The sequence below is a fragment of the Pyrus communis genome, chromosome 9 (genome assembly GCF_963583255.1).
Source record: "Pyrus communis chromosome 9, drPyrComm1.1, whole genome shotgun sequence".
In the NCBI taxonomy this organism is placed as follows: domain Eukaryota; kingdom Viridiplantae; phylum Streptophyta; class Magnoliopsida; order Rosales; family Rosaceae; genus Pyrus; species Pyrus communis.
The window spans coordinates 2,562,783-2,587,422 of record NC_084811.1 but is presented as its reverse complement, the minus strand read 5'-3'; the positions used below and the strand labels follow the sequence as shown (position 1 = coordinate 2,587,422).

At 35.1% G+C, this 24,640-nt stretch overlaps 2 protein-coding genes across 2 annotated transcripts; one reads left to right on the top strand and one right to left on the bottom strand.

Moving 5' to 3' along the window:
• Positions 1-11,236: 11,236 nt before the first annotated feature.
• Positions 11,237-18,125, bottom strand: LOC137745305 (mitochondrial Rho GTPase 1). Its single transcript, XM_068485242.1, has 15 exons — positions 17,939-18,125; positions 17,358-17,580; positions 16,971-17,103; positions 16,539-16,688; positions 15,954-16,130; positions 15,526-15,777; positions 14,950-15,018; positions 14,651-14,706; positions 14,214-14,295; positions 13,812-14,023; positions 13,653-13,722; positions 13,296-13,408; positions 12,587-12,737; positions 11,864-12,050; positions 11,237-11,492 (listed from the first exon to the last, which is right to left on the bottom strand). Exons 2-15 carry the CDS (start codon positions 17,573-17,575, stop codon positions 11,419-11,421), a joined length of 1,944 nt encoding a protein of 647 aa, XP_068341343.1. The 5' UTR covers positions 17,576-17,580; positions 17,939-18,125; the 3' UTR covers positions 11,237-11,418.
• A 2,637-nt stretch (positions 18,126-20,762) lies between these two features.
• LOC137745266 (peroxisomal adenine nucleotide carrier 1) lies at positions 20,763-23,515 on the top strand. The gene is made up of 5 exons (XM_068485184.1): positions 20,763-20,984; positions 22,012-22,243; positions 22,379-22,525; positions 22,635-22,789; positions 22,853-23,515. Exons 1-5 carry the CDS (start codon positions 20,836-20,838, stop codon positions 23,130-23,132), a joined length of 963 nt encoding a protein of 320 aa, XP_068341285.1. The 5' UTR covers positions 20,763-20,835; the 3' UTR covers positions 23,133-23,515.
• Positions 23,516-24,640: the final 1,125 nt, after the last annotated feature.

Below are 24,640 nucleotides of genomic sequence, written 5' to 3'. Positions count from 1 at the left end.
ATTCACATAGTTTGGTGAAGGAGCAAGCATTTGTACATTCGGGTTGTATATATGTGAGAGAGAGAGAGAGAGAGAGAGAGAGAGAGAGAGAGATGAAGGGGAATTTGACGTATATGGGAAAGGGTTTTAATGGGAAAGTTTGCATGGGTGGACGTTGGAGAAGATTATATTTTGCTTATATATGAGATTGCATCCTCGAGCGTATGGAGAGCGTTTTAAATCATTGTTTAAATTTTTCTTTACAAAGATACAATGACATAAATAGTGAATTTGATACTTTATAACTCCGGTCTTAATTATTATCCTTGTAAAGAGGTCTTAGCGTAAAAAGAATCAAGGAAGGAGAGAAGAAGAATTGGCTCATATACACTATCTTTCAGAGGAACGTAAAGAATACAACGATATATTTATGAAGTGAGACTGGCGAGCTTATAGAAGATTTATTTTGTTGAAACGGTGATGAAATATATATATATATATATATATATATTTGAATACGGATACTTTAGGTAACTAGGATTTTTTTTTTTTGCTAAAAATATGTGAAATTCACTCATATTTGTGGGAGTGTCACAGTAACTACGAGTGCTTAGTAGAACTATTTTTATGAGTGAGAGAGTCACGATTTTTTTTTGGTTGACAACAGGGCATAAGCTCAAAAGAAAAGAAAAGATTACATAAGAAATCACCACACCTTAGCTATATCTGCAACTAACAACCAACGAAAAAAAGAGGAGCTTGAATATTTTTAATCTCTTATATCATATATTTCATGGATTGAAAAAAAATAGTTATGCCATTGATAACATATATTTTACTTCTCGAAGTGAAGATGGAGATCCGCTCACAATAATACAGTTTATTGGAAAAATATTTATACCACATTTACTCAATTTCCAATTAATTAAACTATTACTTTAATCAGGTGGATTACTTTGACCCAAAAAATATAGAAACATGTGAACTATAGTTAATCCAAACACAGGCTTATAAGGTAGACAGTTCGAAATGCTAGAAACGTATCTTGCATTTTTGGCCCTAGTAGTCATGGTAGGATAATTTTTGCATTTCCGCTCAAAATATTATTGTTAAGGGGGTTACCGTTATTCGAAATCTATTAATGTAACAAATCGTGAAATATTAAAAAAAAATTATTGAGTTTAATAATCTTCCATTTCTCGATAATAAAAATTCCTTCAGTAATTTAACATGTAATTAAACAATAAACACTTTGTTCAAAAAAAAAACAAAAACAATAAACATATATAAATGACTAAACGGTCTCCAAATTAAGTGAATTCGTCAAGAAGTAATCTTTTAAAAGATGATAAAATGAATGAGCAATTCCAATTATAACGTTTATACGCTAAAATGATGTCATGTTAATGGAGAAAGACCTACTTACTAAAAATGAAGAAAGTATAATCCATAATAATATTATAACATTTATTTTGAGAATAATAGAATCCAGATCTAGTCCGTACAAGAACCTAAAACAGTAAAACCAATTTGACGATAAGCTCCCAACGCAGTCGGGCCATTGTCATGGAAGGGCATAGTGAGCCTGAAGAGTTCTTTCTATTCCCTAAGTACTGTTTGGCACGTGGGATGAAACAGAACATAATGAGACGGAACATCTCATTTCACGTTTGGTGTGTAAAAAATAGTGGGATGCGCTATTCCACGTAATGAATTTTAGTTAAATTTCCGTTTCATCTTCCTTTGGAACGACTCATTCCATTCTTGTAGAACACAAACTTATAAAATTTTAAAACAAAAATACCCCTTATCTTTTTCAATATTTACACCATCCAAATCATAAAACAAACCCTAAAATTATATCATCTTCTTTCCATCTTCTCTGCCGCTGCCTTTCTTTTCCCGTAGCCTTCCTCCTCATCCTCTCCCATAGCCTCCCTTTCCTGTAGCCTTCCTCTTCATCCTCATCCTCTCCTCCTCCTCTCCCGTAGCCTCTCTTTTCTCTTTTCTCACAACACGCTACAGATTGACCCAGGTATCTATCTTTTCTTAATTCTTTATTTTTCTTCTTTATAAGGTCAGAATCAGGTTTTAATGCCTTAATCTGAAGATTTTGGTATTGTAATTCTATTCAATTTGAAAAATTAAATTAAAAAGTGAGGGTTTTAATGTTAAATCGAATTTTAGGGTTAGGAATTAGGAGCATATATTTGCTAATGTTACAAAGAACACACTTCATGCTCATTGATAGAGACGTCAAAGATTTACGAAGAAACATGAAAGATGATAATGCTAATGGTGTCTCCCTGGGTAGTGAAACATCAAGTGTGCATATTTTGTGTTCTGTGTTTTTGTCTCCCTGGGTTAGGAATTAGGAGCAGGTATTTGTGTTGTGTGTTTTTATCTTTTGTTTATGTGTTAATATTTGTGTTAATATTTACCAACTACATCCGAGTGTGTGTATTTTGAAAGGAAAACTAATGAAAAGGGCTTGAAAACTTTGAGTTTTAACGATAAGGACAAAATAAAAGGTAAACTGAATAATACCCATGATTGACTTTTTAGTGTAAAAATGTGGTTTTTCGTTAAAATAAACAGTACCGAAAATTTTTCGTTAAAGCTCCTTATTTTGAAATGTTAGCAGCTCAATACTCGAGGATTTTCTTTCGTAAAAGAACCCCTTATGCTTCACCGTGTGTTTCATCATGTAACTGCTAGCTATGAGAAGGAACTCGTGGTGAATTATTCTTTTGAACTTGTTGAAATATAGAAGGGTGTCTTTAATAATCACTAGCATTTGGTTTCTCTAATCTCTAGTTCTAAGTGGAGCCAGTTTCTAGGGCTAATTAGTTTTGTGGTATATGGTATAGAAAGAAATTATTGATTTCAGAATTCAGTTGACTCTTACCAAGAAGATTTAAAGGTTATAGTCAAGCTATTCTTCATGCCTTTATGCTCTAACATGTGCAGAGATTTTATGTTTATTTGCTAATGTGAATCTGTGATACGCTTAGATAAGCAGTTAGGTATTTATTTTTTTTATACGAATGAGATGTAATGTGAATTAAAATTTTCTTTTTACATGGGCCAGTATTTATGGATTCATCATTCGTATTGAATTCCTTATCTCCTAATTAACCTTTAATTTCCTTTGCAATTGTGTGTTTCAATAATGTGTATATAATTGGCTCTTCTAGGTTGTACCCAATCAAGCTTGGTACTTGGTAGTTATGTATTTTGCATGTCATTCATGAAGGTTTCATCATGTGCATATTTCTTCCCTTCGTAATATTTTTATCTATTGTTTGTTATTGCCCAAGTACTACGTCTTTGTAACTTCAAATTTGGACTTTTTATTTTTTATTTCTGAAAGTTTGACACAATCATCTTGAAAGACTGATGAATCTATTCCAATTTTTTACTTTTTCAAAGGATTAATGTGAAATGCTCTGTGGCTGATTACTTGGTGCTTTTCTTTTGTAAAAGTAGCCCTTGTCTTTAACCAAGTGAGACATCATGTAAGTTTGTAACTGCTTTGCAAGGAGGCAAGCATGCAAGCGGTTTAGGAAAACTATGTGAAAGATTGTGACCTGCAAGCAGTTTTACTAGTGTGTGTGATTGTAAGATATGGTATGTTGAATTTTATAGTAAAACACAGAAGCATATTTGAAATCTAGACTAGGAATCTACATAAGCTTTTTCATGGTTAATAGCTATGGTTCTTTGTTTTTTTTTTTTTTTCCTTCAAATATCTTCACTTTAGCTATCTTTTCGTCCCTGGCCAGCTATTTATTTATTCTCTTTAGGATAAAAAATGTCATATCTATGTGCTGTATGGTTTTGCATAGAAGAATTATGGAGCAACATCGTGTTGCAATTGTATGGATACAATTTTGTATTTGGTTTGTGTTTTTAAAGCTTAGTCCATTTGTTGAATATTTTCTCTTTCTTTTGAGCTTCAGTGTACTAGTCGTGTTAGATTGTTGGGGAATTCAGCCAAAAGGCTTTTCCGATACATGTGCTTTCTTTCTTGGGAGGTTTGTGCGTATTTCTCAACTTTTTCATAGGTGAATTGTTTTAAATACATGTTCTTTTCTTTTTTACAGTACTGTGTTTCATTGCCGACTTTGTTATGCATATATGTTAAATGTCTTTAGTACGACTCTTACAAACGAATACATGTGTTGTTTTTTTGCATGTGAAGGCATGGATGAATATGAGACTCACTTTTTTGTTCTTTTGAACATTTGGATTATATAGCAAAAGTCTTTACTATAAATGCACAATTGTTACTATAAATGCACAATTGTTCATCAACATCCCAATGAACCTATATTAATGTCAATAACAATAAATTAGTAACTTAAATACTTTTTAACAAAAATAATTATACATTCTTTAATACAAAAGTATCGATAACTTCCCCACCATGAACTTCTTCAACTCCTGAGGCACCATTTTCCAAGACTCAAACTCGGCAGAACATTGGCTCTGAACCAAACCCCTAATATCAAACCTAAGTTCGGTGTACGCATCAGCCTACTTTTATCTTCAAAGTAAGGCACTTGCTTACGACGATATCTCTCTATTCGCAACACACATTTCCTTTCACGAGAGCCTTCTCCCAAATCGACCATTGCCTTTGAAACAAAATATGTGAAAACTAGGGTTTTGAAATTATGTTTATACAGAACCCGTAACCACTTCGTCGCGCAAAATGTGATATAGATGTGCACTAAATAGGAGCGGTTAAAGGGTATCTAACCGTTTCAGTGAAACTTTGCACGACGAATATGTGGAAATTTTCGTCAACAAACATTTGGCGGCAAAATTTTTTTTCCCGCTTTTTCTTGTGCGATGACGACAAGTGTTCATCACACGAAGTATTCTTACACGACAAATATTTTCGTCACATAAAGGTTTTTTTCCTATCCTGTCATTTTTGTACGATGAATATATTTTTTCGTCGTGCAAGTGCCACTTAGGCAACGAAATTTGTTTTGTTGCGAAATCTCGTAAGCTGTTGTTTCTACTAGTGATATGAGACTCACTTCTTTGTTATTTTGAACATTTGGATTATAATGACACAAGTCTTTACTATGAATGCACAATTGTTGAGGTATAGACAACAATAAAGGAGACAAAGGGAAATAGCTAGTTTAAAGCAGAGGACATTTGTTAGACTTCATGTTAAGAGAGTAACAAAGTACTACATCTGTGGGTTATAATGGCACAATTGTTGAGGTATAGACAACAACAAAGTATTCATCTGCCTATGACATGATGAATACCTCTGGATTTGGTTGGGATGACGAGAAAAAATGTATTGTTGTGGATAGTGACGAAGTACTACAGCTGTGGGTGAAGATAAATTTTGTTTCTTATTCTTTCTCAATTAGTTGCTTTAAAAGTCTTAACCTTGATTTCTTTGGGTTCTTATTGTAGAAACATCCAAATGCATCTTGCAAACCAAATAAGCCATTTTCGTTGTATCCACGCTTGTGTACGGTGTTTACGAGAAACCAAGTCATGGGTATACTAAATCAGTAGCAGATGCAATCGAAACATAGGGTTGGAAAATGAGGATTGCGAGACCTCCAAGATGCCTCTGACTTCACCTACCTCATCTCCTTCTGTTGCTACATCCAGTGTATCTCAACCTATTAAGAAGAGGAAGAGGAATAAAAATGATTCTAATGCAAATATTGTAGATGTTATCAATGAAGGTTGGAATAAAGCAGTTATTGAAATGAAGAAGTTAGGTGAAAGTTTTATTTTAGAAGAAGTGAAAGTCAGGTTACCTTCTGAGCTTTAGGCTATGGGTTTCCCATATGATCAAGTGCTAAGAATTTCAATGAAGTTAGTGAAAGATACAAATTTGATGCGTATTTGGTCTACCTTGGATGACTCACGCAAGCTAAATTTCATTAAGGTGTTTATGGATGACCTCTGAGCATTTGGGGGTTTAGTATGATGAACTATATCAACATCTAGTGCCTTCATTATTGCTTCAACAATATCCCAAATTAAACATTCGTCTTGACTTAAAAAAAAAAAAAAAAAAAAAACAAAGAAGATAAAGTCTTGCTAAAGCAATAATGAAAGCACTAGATGTTGATATAGCTCATTATACTGAACTCTCAAATGCTCAAAGGTCATCCATAAACACCTTAATGAAATCTGGCTTGTGTAAGTCATCCAAGGTAGACTGAATACACATTAGATCGGTATCTTTTACTAACTTCATTGAAATTCTTAGCACTTGATCGTATGGGAGACCCATGGCCTGAAGCTCAGAAGGTAACCTGGCTTTCGCTTCTCTCAAAGTTAAACTTTCACCTAACTTCTTCATTTCAGTAACCGCTTTATTTTAGCCTTCATTGATAACAGCTACAATATTTGCATCAGCATCATTCCTCTTCCTACTAAGTTGAGATGCACTAGATGTAGCAATAGAAGGAGATGGGGTAGGTGAAGTCGGAGACACCTCGGAGGTCTTGCAGTCCTCATTTTCCAACCCCATGTTTTCGATTGCATATGCTGCTATTGTCCGTGACTCGGTTTCTCCCAAATATTGTACACAAGCATGGATACAACGGAATGGCTTATTTGGTTTGCAAGATGCATTAGGATGTTTCTACAATAAGAACCCAAAGAAATCAAGATTAAGACTTTCAAAGCAATTAATTGAGAAAGAATAAGAAACAAAATTTATCTTCACCCATAGCTGTAGTACTTCGTCACTATCCATAACAATACATTTTTTTCTCGTCATCCCAATCAAAACCAGAGGTATTCATCATGTCATATGCAAATGAATACTTTGTTGGTGTCTATACCTCAACAATTGTGCCATTATAACCGACAGTTGTAGTACTTTGCCACTCTCTTAACATGAAGTCTAACAAATGTCATCTGCTCTAAATTAGCTCTTTCCCTTTGTCTCCTTTGTTGTTGTCTATACCTCAACAATTGTGCATTCATATTGAGACTTGTGTCATTATAATCCAAACATTCAAATGAACAAAGAAGTGAGTCTCATATCACTAGTAGAAAAAATAGCTTATGAGATTTTGCACGACGAAACAAATTTCGTCGCCTAAGTGGCATTTGCGCGATGAAAAAATATATTTGTCGCGCAAAAAATGACAGGATAAGGAAAAAAAAAACTTTGTGCGACGAATATTTCTCACGATGAACACTTATGGTCGTTGCACAAGAAAAAGTGGGAAAAAAAATTTTGCTGTCAAATGTTTGCGCGACGACACATATTCATCGTGCAAAGTTTCATTGAAACGGTCAGATACCCTTCAATCACTCCTATTTATAACGCATTTTGCACGACGAAGTGGTTCGTTGTGCAAAGTGTTACGGTTCTATATAAACACAATTTCAGAACCCTAGTTTTCAAATATTTTGTTTCAAAGGCAATGGCCGATTTGGGAGAAGGCTTTCACAAAAGGAAAGGTGTGTTGTGAATAGAGAGGTACTGTCGCAAGAAAGTGCCCTACTTTGAAGACAAAAGTAGGCTGATGCGTACACCGAACTTAGGTTTGATATTGGGGGTTTGGTACGGAGCCAATGTTCTGCTAAGTTTGAGTTTTGGAAAATGGTGCTTGAGAAGTTGAAAAAGTTCATGGCAGGGGACTTATCCATAAGTTTGTATTAAATAATGTGTAATTATTTTTGTTAAAAAGTAGTATTTTTTAAAGGGAAGTGTTATTAGCATTCCAAAAATCTCATTCTACACTCCTCACAAGTGTATTTTTCTTTCCTAATATAGAAAGTTGGGAGTGTAGAATGTGATTTTTGAAATGCTAATAACAATTGCCTTTTTTAAATTACTAATTTATTGTTATTGGCATTAATATAGGTTCATTAGGATGTTGATGAAACCAATGAGAAGTAGGGGAAGTATCTAGATGACCTTTTCAAGATGCATTTTCAGCAGTGAAAGTTCGATGTGTTGCAGGATGTGGAGCATAGGGAGTTTATGATGCCGCAGAAAAGGAGGATCGAAGTTTATTTGTTTTTTTTTTTATCAAATAAGATTTATTTGGACGTTATATTTTACTTTGATTAATAAATTTATGTTATATGAATAACTTAATATTTACATTAGTTATAATATGTATTTGGGATAATAAATTAGTTTTATTAATTATTTTGGTAATGTTTAATTAGGTTTGAGTTTTTTTATTTAGATTAAAATAAAAATTTACATTAGTTAAAAAGAAAACTGAAAAAAAAAAATTAAAAACATGTATTTTACGCAACCAACACAGTATTCGTCGCGCAAATTGTTTACATTAATAAATTATAAAGCAAACGAAAAAAATAAAAAAAATATGTAGACTTGCGCAATGAATGATACAGTAGTTGTGCGACGAGTGATACAGTAGTCGCACAAATATACTTTACGCAATGAACACCGTATTCGTCACGCAAAATCATTCGTCCAAAAGTAATCTTTATAATCTGGATTCAGTTTCAGAGGCAGAAAATGCAGTAAAACTGCAGAATCCGCTTATGCACCTCATCACCCTTCGTTTTTCTTCAATCTGGCATCCGTCATTTCCATTTTCTCTCAATTTCATCATCTAATACTTCTTCCGTCTTCCTCTCTAGGTTGATCGAGCTATCTCGGTGAGTCTGGTAAGTGTTTTTTTTGTTTTGTTAGGGTAAAAATATTAATGTAAATTCATACTAATGCCATGAAATTCATTGTCTATAGGGATATTGTATGTGATTAGCGATTGATGGAGAACGATTTAAAAGGTATTTTCTTCATTTTATTTCAATTATATATATAATTAATTAAATTATTTTGAAATTATGTTTTTATGTTTATATTCTGTTGTGAAATTATATTTATATTATGTTGTTAAATTTGTACGTGACGTACAAATGTGTTGTGATGTATGGAGTTAATTGTAATTAACTTTGTTTTTGTTTTTTTTTTTTTAATGGTAAAACTTAGTTTCTCGTTTGAGGATTAGTTGGATTTCGCCCATACATGCGAAAGCATGACTATGGTCCAATTGATTCTTGAATTGTCCCATTATTTGGATAGTTTGGGAACGCATAGTTATGGCGTGTAGTTTATGGTTGAAGGTTTAGGTTTCGATTGTGGGGATTTCGGTGTCATCTCTGTACGTTCTCCGAGTGGCACATAGGTATTTCATATCTACATCGTTCATGTAAAGAACTGTAAAGTGATGCTATCGAATTTTCACCACGTCGAAATCTAATCTAATGTAGCCGTATATTATGTGACATAATTCTGCATTCCCGAATGGGATATAGCCCTTACCAAAGGCATAAGGTGACAATATCATTTGTATGAAGTTGTGATTGTTGTATTGTTATTGTGGTTGCAGGAATTATGGAAACAAACGTGGATACAGGACCCGACTAGATGTGCAGACGAATACTTGGATGGAATCGAGAATTTTATTGAATTTGCACGTACACACAATCCAGGTGCAACAAGAATCCGGTGTCTATGTAGGTGGCGTAACAACACATTAAGGGACACAATTGAAAATGTTTGATTTCATTTAGTAAGGAATTGAATGGTAGAGACCTATAATACTTCAAACCATCACGGGGAACAATTAGACAATGTTTCGTCTTCAAATGCCACAAAACTGGGCAATGTTGAACATAATGTGAATCCTAATGAACAAGTCATGGATATTATAAATGATTCCATTTGCATCGACAAACACCAATCAGGAAGGGGAAGATGGCGTGCTTACACCAATGGACAGTGCAGAGTTCAAACAATATGAAAAACTATTAAAAAATGCCAACCAAAAGTTATACTCGGGGTGCGAGAGCTTTTCGGTTCTCAAGGTCGTTGTGTAACTAATGCACAGAAAAATAAAGTATCGTATGTCGAACCAGTGTTTCAGTTACTTTTTTAGGGTTTTCAAGAGAATGCTTCTAAGGGACAATTGTTTGTCGAAAGACCATAGACATGCGCAAAAGGTGTTGAATGGTCTCGGATTGGGTTATGAACAAATTCACGCTTGCAAAAACAATTGTATTTTATTCTACAAGGAGAATAAAGCATTGGATAAATGCCCTATATGCAATAAGTCGAGGTTCAAAATGACATCTCATAATAGAACGACTAAGATCCCACAAATAATCATGCGTTACCTGCCTTTGAAACCTAAGTTGTAGCGATTGTATATGTCGACGCATACTGCCATCGAGATGAGATGACATAAGGAAAAACGAGTAGACGACGATCTGATGAGGCATCTTGCAGATGGGGAGGCATGGAAAGAGTTCGATCGAACATTCCTCGAGTTTGATGTTGATCCCCGGAATGTTAGATTGGGACTTGGCATTGACGGGTTCAATCCGTTCGAGGTTCTAAGCCAACACTACAACACTTGGCCTATTTTCGTATTTCCATATAATTTGCTGCCTTGGAAATGCATGAGAAAATATTATATGATGATGACTCTTGATAACTGAAGATCTTGGTAGGTCAATCGGTGTTTACTTAAGGCCATTGGTTGATACGCTAAAGTATTTATAGATAAACGATGTGCGCACGTACGATAAGTGTATTGGGAAGATGTTCACTTTGCGGGCAGCAATTATGTGGACTATGAACGATTTTTCCGCATATGCAATGGTTTCTAGGTGGAGCACTACGAGTTCTATGGCATGCCCTGTATGCAAGGATGATGTAACATTTGGTTGGCACGCCGGAAAAAGGTAATCGAAGATTGTTGCCATGGGACCACAAGTGACGGGAAAAAGATAAAGAGTTCAACGGGAAAACAAAGCATCGCCTCAGACCTAGAGAATTAAGATCAAAATTGTCGTTGAATTTGTTATTGATTTAGATGAATTAAATTGGATTTGCAGCTCTTAATGTTCATTAGAGAAGCTCTTAGTAAATAAACCCAAGTTGGAAATAGAATTTTATTATTTAATCAAGGTTATTATTTTATCCAGCATTCATTTATCGAGGTTGGAAATCATTTTTAAACCCCCATTTCTCCCTCTACATACCCTCATTTGTTTTTAGCTTTTAAATTAAATAAATCAAAAGGTATAAATAAGACAATTAAAGAGTACAAAATGTTTTCATTTTTTCCCTTTTACTCTGTTTCCCCTTGACACCATTTTCTCCACAACCTCACTATCAATCCTATACTCTCTCTACGCACATGGTCCGATTGTGACTAACAAGTAGCGGACCTTGCGCCATTTGGTTCCTTGCAATGCAAGCTAACAAGAACCCAAACAATTCCTGATTGATCAAAAGAATAGCACTTGCTAGTTGCTACCATACCAATCTTGTTAATTACAAGGGTTTAATCTCCAAATAAAAATTACAAGAGTTTATGAAGCGGTAATGCAACTAGCAGTCGCAACCGATAAACTAGACTGGTACTTCATCCTTAATCCTTTTTAACTGGAGGCATTCTTCCTCGCAGCATAGACTCGGTAAGCCGCCACTCCAACCATGGCCACTGCAGCTCCCACTGTGAAGATAACACACAGATTCCATAAACTACACAACACAAATCATAATCACTGAAAAACGAAAGACCCTAACAAACTGACAGATGAAGCCAAATTTTTTTTCTCCGCATAAAATGTGGCAAGCTTTGTCGTTCTTTGTTTATTACTGAAATTTCATTTGAATACGTGCATTTCTAACATAAACTTCTCCTAAAAGTGAGCACATTAGTTTTAAACATAGCATCCGCCGGGCATGGAACCCCAGAAGTCACCCTCTACCCAAGGGAAGGATGTGCCATTACGCCCATGTCTTTAGTAATCTCAGTTACACATCAAGCAGGACCGAGTGAGTACCATATAAAGACAATTAAAATTCAAAAGATCGTCATACCTGAAATAAACATAAGAGATCGGTTAAGGATCTTATGGTATTGCTTGCGGGTCCTTCCAGCCTCAGTCTCAGGAATGCTCAGATGCGGGTGCTCCGCGGCACTTACAATTTTACGAAATACATTGTTGAAATCACCCAACTTTGTGCTGATAGGTATAGGAGCCTCTGTTCCCATATCCTGGCTAACCTGCACGAGTATATTAAAAATATGTCAATTATTAGGTTAGATAAGAGAATGCATTGACATCAAATATAGTTGTACAACTCCAATTAGATGGCTGTGCAAAGAAGGAATGCCAAGCTCAAAACAACCAGACTAATTTCAAACACAACGCACAATAACCCACACAAACTTCAATTAACTCAGTCAAAGAACAAAATGGTGTCAAAATGTTGTAAAATGCATCTTGCATTGAATACCAATGAAATAAACTTCAGAAAGCTTTCAACTATTTTTGGATAACCCCACACGGGAAGAGAAAGAGAGAGAAGAATAAACTGTATACACAGAGCAGTCTATTATATATAAAGGGCAAACATAAATCTAAAGGCACAACAACAATGATTACGTATTACAATACGGAAAATAGTTGGTCCACATCTTAGAAGTTCAAACTTTCAGGAATAGTTGTAACCAAAACTAATGGTTCACCAGGTAAATCCATTTTACTTGCAAAAAGTATAAGCAAAGGAAAAAAATGGTCAATGTAAAAATAGACATACCCTCGTAGAATGTTGAATGGCCGATGGGAATGCATCGAGATCATCTTTAGCTGCAACAATGAGGCAAGGTACCTCAAAGCCAGTAGTCTCACCATGACTAGCAACTTCTATCAGCAACTCAGTTGCTCTCCTCCAGGACGACTCATCAGAACTAGCAAGAAAAAAGACACCACCCATTAAAGAGGGATAATTCAACAGTAAAATATTGCTAACAGTAGGGAAAGATATGTGTGCATGCCGAAGTAATGCTCTGAGTCAACCTACGATTGGTTGTCAACAACAGGCATCACCCAAAGAGAGAGGTCAATAAACATGTGCGTGTATAATTCACAAATACAAGTCACTGTCAACAATGTACATTTCTGTTTTTTGGATTATTGACAACAAGGCGCTTTTGCTATCCTGGAAACAGAAAAGTAGATGAATATTTATAAACTTGGATCTTTTTCCATTTCACATGTTTATGTTTATCGATAATATTTCCAGCAATTAAAATATCAGAAATTTACCATTTGTATTAGATTATGGCTTCACAATTAAAAAATAAATAGGAAAAGACATACCATAAAGGTTTCAAATCAAGAAACAGAAAACTTGGATCTTACATAGGAGAAGAGAAACAACCACCCAAGTTGTACTAGCACGGAAGATAACAGAAGAGTAACATGATTCAAGAAATATTAAACACCCATTTTAGGCTTCTGCTTACCTGTCGTGAACAAACACAGCTATGTCACATGCAGCCAAAGCCTCTTTATTTCTGAGAAATTTCTCAACTCCATCTTCAGGAATTTCTCTCATTACTAGGGTTTTCTTGGGTCCCTGTGTAAATACACTGAAAATCAGCAAACCACTAAAAGGACTAATAATAGACCTCACACAAAATAAATCTCATCACTCAAACTAGAGTTGTATGCATACAAAATTACTTATTAATAAAGTTTGGGGTAAATCTAAGCATGCATTTAACAAAATTTGGTGATAAGGTAATATTTAGATAATGTAGCCAGTGAAAGTATATTCCATGTAATTGTCAAGACACAAGGCTTCATGTAGTACAACTTACCCCAGGTTGATCAACAACATTAACCGCATAACGCTCCCCAGTGGTTGGATTATAAGTATCAGAAAATGGCCTGCAGCAATTCCAGTTATTGTCAAAAAAATTGTTACAAAATTTAATTTAAAAAATTAAAGTCAAATGGAGAAGCAATCTGAATCAGACCTTCCAAGAAAAGAATCCAATAATGCAGACTTCCCAGCCTTCTTTGGACCAAAGACAAAGCATTGGAAAACATTTCTTTCAGATTGCTGTTTCTTGCGATCTAAACGCCTCTTCCTAGTCACACGGATTGTGGATGAAACATCACCAGGATAACCAATGTATATCAGATTCTCCATGGTAGAAGCTGGGTTTAGGAGGGTCATGAGGGCCCACTGAAATTATGCATATTTGTCATAAAGTTAGTTAGGCACATAGAAGAATAACAGTTGGTTGTAATGAATGTAACAAAGTGCCAACATGACTGAATGTCTATGGAAGTAAAAGTCCATTAAAACTATAAGTTGAGAGTTGCAAATACTCCCCCTGCCCCAACAGAGAGAGATAGAAATAGAGATATATTACCTGTGACAAAAATCCATCAAGTGATAACCCTCCAAATGCATTTTTCTCTGCAGCATCCTTATATGGATGTTCACTAAATGGGCTGAAATTTCAAACGCCAAAAATCAGAACATACCAAGATCTTCAAAGCTAGGTATTATAGTGAACTAGACTGAGAAAGTAAGTTATTAATACTTCGAACCTCTGAACATCATTATGAACTATGAAGCTTTACTGACCAAACTTTTAACCGAAAACCAACATTTAGGTAAACTTTTGTGTTTCTATTTTCTAATGTCATGAGCTTTAACAATATTACAATTTACATCACAACACCATATGAACAAAACCGTGGGGAAACACAACTGCAAACAGGATCTCTTGTGGTAAAGAAACAAACTAGTTGCAAAGAACTAAAACAAATGGAAACAGAAATGATACTAATAAATAAAATTTACCTTGCCGGAGCAGTAGAAAATAGTTCTTCAAGTTCACGTGGTCGGAGGGCCCCATCCTGGTGGAACGAACATATAGGTCCATGATTATAAGAACTAGGAGAACAACTAAGGCACCTAAGAGGTTGTAAGGCTAGATCAAGGTGAAGATCCTCAATTTTCTCTCTTTTTTTTTCTGATAGAGAGACTTTTATATAAAGTGAAGATCACAATGAAGATCCTTGATGACGCAAAATATTGGAAATTAATCAACAATGTAATAGAGAATGTAGCATTTAAGAAGGATGAGTACTAATACATACACCATCATTGTCAAACAAGTCAAAGTTAGCCTTCAGAAACTCGATTGCCTCATTTGTCAGCTCCACACTCTGCCCACATGACAACCAAATACATCACCATGAAACATCTCCAGAAAATCTAAAAGGAAACTAAAAAACTGTAGTATACACATAAGTGTTGTTCACAAAATAATCTCACGAACATGATGTACTTAAAGTGGCATGATTATGGCAAATCACATATAGGGGTCAGTGTTGTCTCCAAAGGCCCAGCTCGGATTGATGGCTATTTCTACAGTTCTATCAAAGAATATGTTTACGTACAGAGAATTAATAATTAGGCAACACCCACGAGCATAGGTAGATAAGGTACTTAATTAATAGGACTCTAGCACTTGTTGAATAAGAAATTTTTACCAAAATAAAGAAATTAGTTGTAAAACGAGCACAAATAAGTTACAAAATTTTACAAAATGATGATTACTCAAAACTCAATGAATGTCTTACTTCACTTCAACATTAAATATCAACACATAATAAAACCATCTCATCACTGATAGCAGCACAGAATAGAAATCATAACTCAATTAGTGTTACCTGGTCAGGAGTTCGTTTAGTGGGAGACGGGATTAGTTCATCTGCAAGTCTTATTTCATTGTTGTATCCAAACTTCCTAAGGACAGTCCACGTTGTCTCTAGACGTCCCTTCTCTATGAATAGTGCATGAAGGAAAAGAAACCCTGTCAATGTAAGCCCATGTTCATTGACTCCTTCCGGTAATTTTTCTTGCACAACCCTCTTAACACCCACTATTTCAGAAGGTTGTAATGGAGCATTGAAACATTTAACCTGTTCACAATAAGCAGTGAAAATTTTCATGAATCTCAAGAACAAATTACCATGAATTCAGCTTAGGAGATTCGAAAATATAGCTATAAGATCATATAAAATCACACAGAACACTAGGACTTTGGAACAAAAGTTAAGAATAGGACCAGAATATGGCGAACTAGAAAAAAGAGAACCTGGAAATCATTCAACTCTGCATCACTGAGGGCACCATCCCTATCATGATCACAAAGAATGAATATCCGCTTCAAGGCTCGCACACATTGGTCCTTTAAAGTCTGTGTTTCCTGATCAAATAATGGGCCCGTTGGATGCAGCACAGCTTTTTGTGCATAGTAAAAAACTTCCGGAATCTGCAAACAGAAAGATATTTCATATAAAGTCCAAGAATTGATGTACATACCAAAATAACAACACTGTTTGAAACAATAAGCCATCAATGAGGTTTTGGTCAACAAAGTCATCCATTTAATTCAGGACATAATAAAGATGAAAATGGGTTCTCGTAGCCATTTTAACTGACATTTTAGTAAATGTTGCACACAAGTAATTCATAGAAATGCGTGGAATACAATAAACAGGTCCCAAATCATTATGATCTGCTCAAACACACATTTGAAAGTATGAATGAAGAAATGCATCACATCGTATGGTGCATGTTAAATTCACAAAAAGTAGATAACTAATTGTTGGAAGCAAATTTGATCCCACATTAACCAACAAAAGGAAACTTGAAATAGATAGGAGTCATTACTGCATACCTGAATATGTTTATATGCTGAACATTCAATGCAAGTTTCAATCTCCCGAAACTGTTGCATTATTGGTGACATCACTTGTTCGAGGCTCACCTGTTGGTTCTCATCTCTCAAATCCAGCTTACAACCCACCACTATAACAGGTACCTTTACCTGTTCATTAAATTTCACATTTTCCCATCATAAGTTCATACTACAGGACAGGTGTTGCTCCATTAACCTCCATATCAAACTACTTTTCAAACAGATCAGTGAAGTAATAAAATTATCAGGCTTCATTTTCATAAGCTCACAATGAATAATATACTGTCAAGATTAAGGTTTCTTTTCATCAGGTATTTTTTTCTTCTTCTTGTTTTTGACCATAAAAGGCAGGTGTTAAAACTTTTGGAGAAGAAGAACCCGTATAGTGAGGAAAAGAAGGCAAACACACACCTCTAGTTGACGAAGTTTTGGAAGCCAAAAGGTACTCAACCGATCAAGTGTCTGGGGCTGATTACACGCATAAGTAAGCACAACTGCATCAGCCCGCTTCAATTCTTCAGCAACTTTATTGGTATCCTCGGGTCTGATTGAGTAAACATAATAAAACAATTCAATATCATACTAAAGATATCAGCTGGAGGAAGACTGACCAACATGACATGATCCCTTATATGGTTGGGCCGGAAAATAATATAAAACTTATGACCTAATTCTCTTCCCTTCCAACCCATTCTATGCAGAAAACGGACCTTTCAAAGACACATACAACGCAAACTTTACAATTCAAAATCAGCAACTAAAATGATCATTTCCTTATGTCAACTAAGAGATTCATACCGAGAAGATGTGTCGATAATGGTGATGGGCACGCGTTCAGGGTAGAAATCTTCAGGCAGCCTTGTTGGAGGCAGCACCGGAGGCACATTTGCCGGAAAGTTCTCAGTGGCAGCAGTCACAATCAAGCTGGATTTCCCCGTGCCGCGGTCTCCAGCCACAACAATTCGGACTGCGTTTTGGCCAACAGGGTGATCATTTCCTGCTGCAACTTTGGTCATTGAAACTGCAGAACAAAACCCAAAACCCTAATCGCTCAATAATAACTATCAACACATAAAAACATAAAAATGCGTTTCGTACGTAAGCTTTGTGACAAATGCAGTGGCAAAACTAGAAAACACTCAAACGATTAGGGGCAAACACGAATCAAAATTTTTTTTCTTTCAATCAGGCACAGATTCCATCAAGCTTTTGGCTAAGCTAGCGACTGATGCAATGGCAAACCCGTAAAAAACTTCACTTTTCAGGCGCAGAGATTTCAAGCAATCAAGAAATAGATTCAAAGAGCGTCGGCGTAGTGAAGGAGCGGAAGTGCACAGAGAAGGGTAGTGATGGAAGGGATGGCACGAATAGTAAATTACCTGAATAACGGGGGGAAAGATGGAGGCTGTGAGGAACTCTATCTTCGCCGGAGAAGATTCGAAAAAACCAACCAGAAACCCTAGCTGGCCCGGCGGCGACGGCGGCAGCTGTGGCTGTGGCTGTGGCTGTGGCTGCTGGGTGAGAGATAGCTGAGCTGCTGAAGTGTGAGGAAGTTTCCAATGCGTTTTCGACTTCGTAATTTTGTTATCCAATTTTCTTTTTTTTTTTTTAAAAAAAAAAAATTTTAAGCCAGATACACAGACGCCCCGGTGGCCTATTATGGAAGCTGAGTTGTATGTTTAGTGTGTCGTTTTTGCCACGTCAAACCTAGAAGTTTCCATGGGGCGGTACTCATGTCTGTGTCGTTTCATCGAGTCATATCTACTATCTATTATTATATATAAAGCCATGAAGTCATCATCCTCTTGATCATTAGATTTGGCTTTAATAAAATTATGTGGTTGAGATTCTGTGGCCTATGATTTAATATCAACCACAGAATTTCATTAAAGTCAAATCTAATAATCAAGAGGGTGTTCCCATTTTTTTTGAAAAATTGGATCCCTTCCCTTAAAGAGCATGTATAAAGCCAATGGAAAAGTGAATGGCGCTTTTGGTGTCATCAAGCTTCAACAAAAATATTTAGACAAAAATGTCCCTAAAACAAAAAACTTCAAAGGCATTCCAAAATAATGCATCAAATAAAGTAGGGGCATTTTCATCATTTTAACAGTATTTTTTTAATAATTAATTATTTTGTGCCTTTAAAAAAAAATTAGTAACTGGCTAGCAATAATGTGATTCAATTTCTCTATTTTTTAACATGTTCAAAACATCTTAAGAGGCGTGTAATGCCGGTTATAAAAAAAAGTATTTCGCACGCAGATAATAATATGATTAAATTAGTTATCAAATAATTGTTTTTTTTTATTATCTACACTAAGGGAGAGGGGGTGGGTTTAGCTGTACAATGGGCTGGCAATAATGTGATTCAATCAGTTGTTTATTAAATATTATTTTCTCTATTTTTAAATACGTTCAAAACATCTTAAGAGGCGTGTAATGCCGGTTATAAAAAAAGTCTTTCACACGCGAATAATAATGTGATTAAATTAATTGCCAAATGAACTTTTTTTTTAACAAACAATATTATATACACTACAGAGGAGGGGGTGGGCTTAGCCTCACAATGGGTTAGCAATAATGGGATTCAATCAATTGCTTATTAAATATTATTTTTTCTATTCTTAATATAAATTCTATAGAAACCGATTTTATTATGTGAATTCAGCTGTTTTAATTAGTTTATGAGGGGTTTCTTATAGCATGATCTAAGATTATTCATTTACTTCAAATGTTTCACTAAATACATTTAAAATGTATAAATCGCGCGTAGCACGCCGTGATTCAAAAAATATCTTTTGCACGCACATGAGCCCGTGCATGAAGGCTAGTGTGGATATCACAAGGATACATTTTTCTAGGAACATAGCTAGATACATAAATTGTAATAATTTAATTAGTTAAAAAAATCAAGTTTTAATCAAATTGTATTATTACACTTGGTAAATTGAGCCATGTTCTTCTTAGCACAAAAATAAATTTTTCAATAAGCCGAAATGCGCGATACGCCATGTATTATAATACAAGTGGAAACAATTTTTTCTAAGCGTCTTTCCTCTTAAATAATGATATATGGCATATGTGTGTACTCCGGGTACACTAAAAATCTCTCTTTCTAAACAAAGCATTCATTATATCAAAATAGTTTCATACGTTGACATGACTATTGTTTAACGTACTTTAATTAAATCTTAAAAAGGAATCAATGTTTCATCTAAAAAGTATTGAAAAGATGGAGGGATTTTAATTTTCTCTTTAGTTGGTAGTGGAATACATGTATCAAGTGATGAGTGAAGAAAATAGCTAGAAGGTTATTAACATTCTCCATTATATATTTCATATTTGAGCTTTGAAGTATTAATTTCCAATGAAAATTTTGAAAAAATAATCAAAATTTTGAATACTATATAGAATTATAACCACCTTTTTAAATTTATAATAATATTAAATAAAAGTTGATATAGAAGTACTAATATACATTTAAAATTATGGGTTCAAAGTGGAGAGATCGAAAATTGTTACAAAGTCGTCACTTGCAATTGTCATCCACACATCTAACTTTCAAACGATTCTTTAGTCTATTTAGCCATTTTGAACTCATAATTCTTCCTCATTTCAACCATAACTAATAATTACAAGTCGCGACTTCATGTATTAGTATTTTTAAGCGTATATTAGTACTTTCATAACAGATTTTTATTATAATTATCATAAATTAAAAAAGATGTCTATAATTCTAAATGAAATTCGAATTTTTGTTATTTTTTTAAATTTCTGATTTTGAATACAATTCTTCATAATAAAATAATCCAAATTCCAATTAGAAAATTAACAAAATGGGCACCCTTTGGCATTAACAAAGTTCGTATCGGAAGAAAGACTTATATAACACAAAACATTACGTGAATGTTATTCATGTCATGTAAGCTATTCTCTCATGTCAAGAGGCATGTTCGACATTTAAAGTGCTGTTATGGAAAGCTCAAAAAGTTGTTGAGAAATGAGGTTGTGTAATCAGCATGGGAAAATACGCCCGGTGGCGGACCACAACCAATAAAAACACACAGACACGCTGATAACAGCCCACGTTTTTTGAAATCTTAACAAAACGACGTCTGATCGGTCCACATCCTCCTCTGCTTCCGTCACGTCTCTTCCCACGCCGCACCGAAACTTTCCATATGCAACGCCTATATATATACATATTTTTATATCTAACGTCTCGGTTCCAATGATCTACCAAAAAGTAGAATAAAATAAAGATTCAAAGAAGATGGGGCTTGATCTTGATCTGGAATCAATATCCGAGGCGACGTCAGGAGCCGTTGGATCACTCGTGAGCACCACTCTGCTGTACCCGCTCGACACCTGCAAAACCAGGTACCAAGCCGAAGTTCGAGGCAATGGTCAGGCCAAATACAGGTAACCATTTTTTGATCTGGGTCTCTGTTTTTCTTTGGATTATCGTTCTCTGATTGGTTTTCCAGCTTAATTATGTATGTTCTGTATTTTTGGGAGAATTTGTGAGTAAGTTTTAATTGGTTCGGTAGTGTTTAGCACTAATATGTTGTTAACGTTGGAGAGCATGCTGGGTGATTAGTAAGTAATCTTTTAGATTAGCATGTAATTAAGATGGATTTTGGGAGTTTTATGGAATATACAAAACTTGGTTGTCAGTCGTATCGATTTCATCTCAAGGTGGTAACTTACTAAATTTAAAGGAAGTTTTAATAAAACACTTTCAGTATTGTTCACTTTTAACGAAAAATTACATTTTTACCTTTTTTGATACTATTCACTGCACATTTATTTGTCATTTTTCATTAAAACTAAAGTTTTTTTGAACTTTTCATTAGTTTTTCTAACTTTTTAATTGCAATTCAACCATCGTTTTCAGGTTTTTAATTTTCGACTGGTGTCAATATTATCAAAGTTTTTAGCAAAAAATGAAAACTTTATACTGGAAAGTTTTGAAACTGGAAAAAGTTAAATGATTTTGGTGTATGGCAACAGTTGAACAAATGTTTGTCATGGAGAGAAACTTATCTATAAGCGGGATGCCACGATGGCGTAGCATCTTAAATCAATGACGCACTGCCATGTGTAAAAGTTATAAAAACATGGCGGTGTTAGTTGGGATACCGCCATAGTGAAAATCTGAGTTGAAGGTAAGTTCTTATCGGCAGGGATCCAAGATTCTGTAGGTAGTGACAGAATGTTGCAACCCTAGTGTCAGACTTTCAGACTCGAAATTTATCCGGTCATATGTGCATATATGAAGCTTTTCTTTTCTTTATAGTTCACCGAGCGTCTATCTGGTTCATTTAATAATATGTTCTCTGCTGCTAGCAGACAATAGCTTCTGTGGTAATACATTTTGTTTGAGTCAGCAATCAGATAATTATATGGTATATAATTCGCTAAATTTCTGTGGTTCTGGCTTGTATAGGAACCTTTCGGATGTGTTTTGGGAAGCAATATCCACACGCCAGGTTCTTTCACTGTATCAGGGTCTCGAAACAAAAAACCTGCAATCCTTCATTGCTCAGTTTGTTTATTTTTACGGGTATAGCTATTTCAAAAGACTATATGTGGAAACAAGTGGTGTTAAATCAATAGGGACGAGAGCAAACTTAGTCCTTGCAGCTGCTGCTGGAGCTTGCACTGCCATTTTAACTCAGGTGAACCTTTTGTGTACAGTTCATCGCACTTTTGGTTCTATTCTGACGGTGAAATGGCGTATAGGAAGATTATGGATTTATTCATATTGGTTTAGTGACTGGAATTTAATGACTGTCTGTTCTACGTCTGTGTAGCCTTTGGATACAGCCTCGTCAAGGATGCAGACAAGTGCCTTTGGAAAATCCAAAGGATTGTGGAAGACCCTTACAGATGGTAGCTGGATTGATGCATTTGATGGTCTCGGAATCTCCCTGTTGCTGACCGCAAACCCTGCAATTCAGGTAGTTACTGATTTTGTTGCCATAAGTCTCTAGAATTTAAGTTTTACCTTCAACTCGAAATATTTAAGATGGTAACTGAGGCTGAAACTGAAATTGTTATTTACTTCAGTATACAGTGTTCGATCAGCTAAAACTCAGACTCTTGAAAGGGAAAGATAAATCGGGCAAGGGTTCATCGCCAGAAGCCCTTTCTGCCTTCACAGCATTTGTTTTAGGTGCAGTCTCGAAGACTGTTGCCACCGTTCTGACCTATCCTGCCATCAGGTACATATTGCTCTCACAAATTCCATCTTATTTACAAGGTTGAGAAATATTTACTCACTACAGGTGTAAGGTCATGATCCAAGCTGCTGATGAAGATGATGGAAAAACCAAAAACCCCCGGCCAAAGTCCAGCAAAACGATTCCAGCAGTCCTATGCGCTATATGGAAAAGGGAAGGGATTCTCGGCTTCTTCAAGGGATTGCATGCTCAGATCTTGAAGACCGTCCTGAGCTCGGCATTGCTTCTGATGATCAAGGAAAAGATCTCCGCTGCTACTTGGGTTCTTCTACTTTCAATCAGAAGGTCTCTATTGCTCACAAGGGGCAGACTAAAAAGTGCTTGATTGCAATTGTGTCGACGAGAATTTGCAGAATTCACATGTAAATTAGGTGGGAGTTTTATCTGCTTACCTGAAACAGATGTACCCTTTGAATTCGGGGTACTAAGGCCATCTCCAACCGATCCGACTAGAGGAGCTTGTACTCTTGCAATAAAGCAGTTTTGTTTGTTAGAGGAGAAGGATGGTTCAGGCCTTGCTTCAAAGATGGTGGCCTTGTCAATCTGTTGGAGCTTGGTATTTAGGATGAAACTTTTGTTCAGAGAAATAATGTAGCGCAGAAATTTTGGTCTGCAAAAATATTGATTTATAAATTTTAATTGTGTAAGATTTATTACCCTAGTAAATATGATTTACTGATAGTAATTTTATTTGTGAATTCTGTGCAACTAATGTTAGAGCTAATCAGTTACTTAATTATTTTGTTAAAAAAAACAAGTGAAAAATGACATCAAAATCAAAGCCAGAAGAAAAGGAAAATCATAAATATCTAATTTTTTTAATTCTTACACAAGCGATATTGGGGGTTTGAGAATCAAACTCACGAACAAAAAAAATGCAAATAAATAAAAATATCTTAAAATCCAATCAATTAAGCAAAAAAATGTGAAAAATGTGAGAATAAAAACGTAGACAATAAGTCTGTAAGATAATTATATTTATGTAGGTAGGATGAAACTTAAGTTGTTAAGAGTATTTTATTCATGTATTTGATATCTTGTGCACCAAAGAACAAATACATATGCAAATTGGAAGCGAGTTTAGTTGGCTAAGGTATTGTACCTTCCTTTTGCTTCTAATTTGAATCGTTATTTTATAGTTTAGATTAGAATATTTGCTTGAATCACAAGAAAAGAAAGAAAAAAAAAAGTTTTGCAATGACCTTGTAATTGATTAGCTCAACTTGTTAAAGCCATTTAACAAACATACACTTGAAGTCGTGTGTTCGAATCTATTAAGGGCTGGTTTGGTATTGCTGTGCTTTGAAAAAAAGTTGCTTCTGCTGTGCTGTGAGAATAAGCAGCTGTGAAATAAAGCAGCAGAGTGTTTGGTAAACTTTTTTGTAAAAGTGCTTTTGAAAAAAAAAAGCAGTGTTAGAGTGTTTGGTAAACTTTTATGTAAAACAGATGTGAAAAAAAGCCGGTTTTTCAAAGCTAGGTTTTGCAGCTTCTTGTTTTTGGCTTTTTTCATCCAAAACTGTGAAAAAAAGCTGAAGCTGAGTGTTTACCAAACACAAAAACAACTCCCAGCTTTTTTTGATAGCAGCTTTTTTTCAGAATCACCTCAGTACCAAACCAGGTCTAAGTCCAATTGAGCTTTAGACCCAACCAAAGCAAGAGAAGGCCAAACCTAAATCCAAATTTTTGTTTTTATTTCTTTTCTTTTTTGGTCCAAGTTTTTTTTTTCTTTTCAAATCTCACATTCTCACCAACTTCATATTTGTCTCATGTGAGAAAAATATTATTAATTATTTTTTGCTATGCCCCCTTTTAACTTTATTTCAATCTCAATTT